Source organism: Rhododendron vialii, chromosome 1a (assembly GCF_030253575.1).
Source record: "Rhododendron vialii isolate Sample 1 chromosome 1a, ASM3025357v1".
NCBI classification, from domain to species: Eukaryota; Viridiplantae; Streptophyta; class Magnoliopsida; order Ericales; family Ericaceae; genus Rhododendron; species Rhododendron vialii.
Genome location: NC_080557.1, coordinates 38,443,936 through 38,447,858, shown reverse-complemented (window position 1 = coordinate 38,447,858; position 3,923 = coordinate 38,443,936). Strand labels below are relative to the sequence as shown.

At 36.3% G+C, this 3,923-nt stretch overlaps 1 protein-coding gene across 1 annotated transcript; it reads right to left on the bottom strand.

Annotated features, from left to right (window-relative positions):
- Positions 1-1,960: 1,960 nt before the first annotated feature.
- On the bottom strand, positions 1,961-3,923 carry LOC131307215 (uncharacterized). Its single transcript, XM_058333650.1, has 2 exons — positions 3,318-3,923; positions 1,961-2,258 (listed from the first exon to the last, which is right to left on the bottom strand). Exons 1-2 carry the CDS (start codon positions 3,851-3,853, stop codon positions 2,246-2,248), a joined length of 549 nt encoding a protein of 182 aa, XP_058189633.1. The 5' UTR covers positions 3,854-3,923; the 3' UTR covers positions 1,961-2,245.

The window sequence follows — 3,923 nt, the reverse complement described above, 5'->3', positions numbered from 1 at the left end:
TTTATTTTAACGATTAATATCTTAAATTGATATTAGACTTTTCAATTAGTTGATAGTGATCAATATCATTAGTAGATATAGTAGTTAATAATAGTGTGAGTTGACAGTGATTAATTAATGAGTGATTTATATAATTGGACAATGTAATAGAAACCACTAATTATTAATTCATTATGTCTCTCTATTCAATACGCATGAATACAATGGGGTTAAATGAATTGGTTAATGTATGTTGGTAGTGATCAATGTCATTAGTAGATATAGATGTTAACTATAGTGTGGGTTGACGTTGATCAATGAGTGATTTATATAATTGGATAATGTAAAAGTAACCACTAATTATTGATTCATAATGTCTTATTCAATAAGCATTAATACAATTGGCTAAAATGAATTTGTTAATGTATGTTAATAGTGATTAATGTCATCAGTAGATATAGTAGTTAACATAGTGTTGATTGACGGTGATCAATAAGTGATTTATATAATTGGGCAATGTAAGAGTAATCACTAATTATTCATTCATAATGTCTTATTCAATAAGCATTAATACAATTGGCTAAAATGAATTGGTTAATGTAAATTGATAGTGATCAATGTCATTAATAGATATAGTAGTTAACAGTAGTATCGGTTGACGATGATTCACTATATTACACAAATGCATATCTACTCGATATTAATACCATACTTACCACAGAATAAGGTTAGACGTACCAGACACCTGATGATTTTTACTACCATTACATTCAGATGTTACTTAATAATGTGAACATGCCAGAGTTTCTGTTAATACTTACCTTTTCTAAAGGATACACCTACCATATATTTAGACTTTTCTGCCAATTTCATAGGTTCAACAAATCTAAAGAATTGCTTTAACACTATATATGAAAATACTTACCACCATATATGGAAGTTGTTACCACTAAATATATCGTGGTAGACACATATGCCACTAATGCGATGCTTACCATAGAATAAGGCTATTGATACCACAAAACTTAATTATACTTACCCTCATAACTGTCGATGTTTGAGCAACAAATGTAAGGCTATGAATTAAGAGTTTACTCATCATAAAATTGGGGCTATTACTTCTCGACGCAAACTTACCACGTTTTCAACTAATACTTACCTTGTTGGATGGAAACAATGACCATGTAGTCTGGGCCGATGCACATGATGTTCAGAGGGTTGCGAACCCTCGGGGTTTGAAAAATGTACTAATTTTTTTTATATATATAAATTTAATTTTTCTTAGTATTGTCGGGGTTGAGTTATCTGTGCAGGGTTAAATTTTTCTTAGTTTTGTATTTTTGTCACCGCTGGGTGAAAATCCTGGACACACCACTGCAAGTAGTACGATGTTTTTGAGTCACCGCTGGGTGAAAATCCTGGACACACCACTGCAAGTAGTAAGATGTTTTTGACCACTTGTAAGGTGCTCTTACTTCTTGACTCAAATTTTACCAAAGGCACGAAATCATCAATAATGGTAAAAAAAAAGAAAAAAGAAAAAGGAAAAGGCCACCGAGGCATGTCAAGTTTGATTATCTACATGAGCCATACAAATAAAAATGCGCCAATTTGCAATTTACATCCAACAGAAAGAGCCACATCTATTTATTTTTTATTTTTTATTTCCGTGAACCACATAACAAAAAGAGAGGCAATTAACATCCAAAAAAAGAGCCACATGTATTTAATTTATCCAAAATCTGTGGCAAGTATGTCCATCTTTAAGTAAAATTTGTAAAAACATTTTGTAGTCGTGGAAAATATGTTCATTTCCATAATAAGTACCTCTAGCTGTTGATTTTCTTCCAAAGTGTGTGGTAAGTATGTCCAGTTTTAAGTAAGTAAATCCACTATTCATGGTAAGTATGTTCATTTCCATAGTAAATACCTCCAACAGTTGGCATTACTTTCTTCCAAAGTCTGTGGTAAGTATGTCCAGTTTTAAGTAAGTGCATCCATTATTCGTGGTAAGTACATTCAGTATTTGTGATAAGACATCCAATATTCGCAAGCCGATTTCACAATTAGCGGCTTTAAACACAACAAGGCCAAGGGGAAAAACCAAAAATTGAAGCACGGTATACAAAGAAATGGACAACAAATTGTATCCAAACAAATGGATAACCAAACAAAAAGTTCAACTTGCAGCACGGAGAATCCACAATAAAAATTCAACGTTGATCTTGATAGTCCATAACCCAAAGCAGAACCACGGGATACTCCGCTAAAGGAGCAATCTGTAAACCAAAAAAAACCCATCAGTATTGATAAAACCTAAGAGGCAGCCCAAGCAAAAAAACTAGGTACATAGTTGCAAGAGAACATCTCATTTATCTCAATAATTTCATTTTTGGCTTATTAAGATAACAATGAACATAATATGTTTGCATTATGGAAATATTTACCACTAATTAAGTGATGATGAAAATGATGATTTTTGTTCGATAGAAAACACTTCAATTGGTGAATCGAAGAACTATTGACTAAGAATGATCCAGGTTAAAATTGGTACCTAAACTAATGAGTTTTTGAAGACACTCTGAAGAAGAAACCATACGAAAGTGAAGTGAATTCCAAACTTTGCAATAGAAACTACTACTCCAAAATGGTTATGTAAGGTTCCAATTTGCAAATAAAATTTATCATTCATCAATACGGAAAGCTACAGAAATCGATGCCAAAACATGCAATGATCAAACGGAAAAGAGATCACCAATTCCTTATCCGTATGTATTTAACTCTCGTCCAAAGAAAACTCTTTCCCAACCGAAATCACCTGAACATTCCTCAATGGTCCTTCACCTTCACCCAATTCCCCTTTCACAATCATCATAGTTTCCCTCCTTACCACCCATCTCCGGCTCAAACTGACCAACGAAAATTGGGGTTTTTAAAATAATATACCTCAACAAGATATTAACAACCTGTTTAACTTCCTCATTCCTATTCCCCCTGGATACACTAAAACATAAAATTCCCCTCTTCTAATTTGGGACTCGATTACAGATTCCAATTAGGCACTTTTGATTTTTCATCTCACAGATATTACAAACCCAACTACGTAGCCTTTCAAGTAATCATCAATGTCTCTATGCGCAATTTAAAATTCAAATAAGCATGATAACGCCGGAGAAGGAAAATATTTATATTCAAATGAGGAAAACGACGGTGTCGTAGAAGTTTTTCAGATGAAGGAAAACAAAAAAAGCCAAAAACTCACTCACTGCTTCAACAATCGTGTCGTATAACTTTATCAAATGAGGGGAAAATAAAAGGCCCTATACTTACTCACTCACCGCTTCAACAACGGCGTCTCATCATTTTCAAACTTGAACAACGCACAGACAGTCATCCCTTCAAAGACCCTGGAGCACTGGTCATCTTGCAACTGCTGCGACAGCGGCCGCACTCTCCCGAGGAACTTGTCCACGGCCTTGGCGCTTGGAAAGCCCGTGGCGGAGAACCTCTTGTCATTCCAATCGTAGAAGTTGTCGAACTCCACGACGAGCGTGTTGGTACTTTCTTCGAGCACCACCCGAGCGGTGTACCATGCATCGTCGAGTGACGATCGGAATTCCAGATCGGAGGGCGGGTCGTCGGTAGAGGATGTTGTGTTCGCCAGCGGGGCCTTCGTGGTGAATGTCGCCGTTTGCCGTGGCAGAGGCAGTGGTGAGGCGGGAGAAGATAGAGAGAGAGGTTGCCAAAAAATTGAGGGCTTTCGAATGCTCTTTTCAACCGGTATAGAAGATAATAGGAGAGAGAGAGAGGGGGGCGTAATGAATGATTGAGATTGAATGAGGAATATCCAACGCTTCAAGAAAAACGGGGGCATGATGCCCCAATACCGCCCTGGGGCATCACAGCCGGAGCCGCATCTTACACGCACTGAAAGGGAAACAATG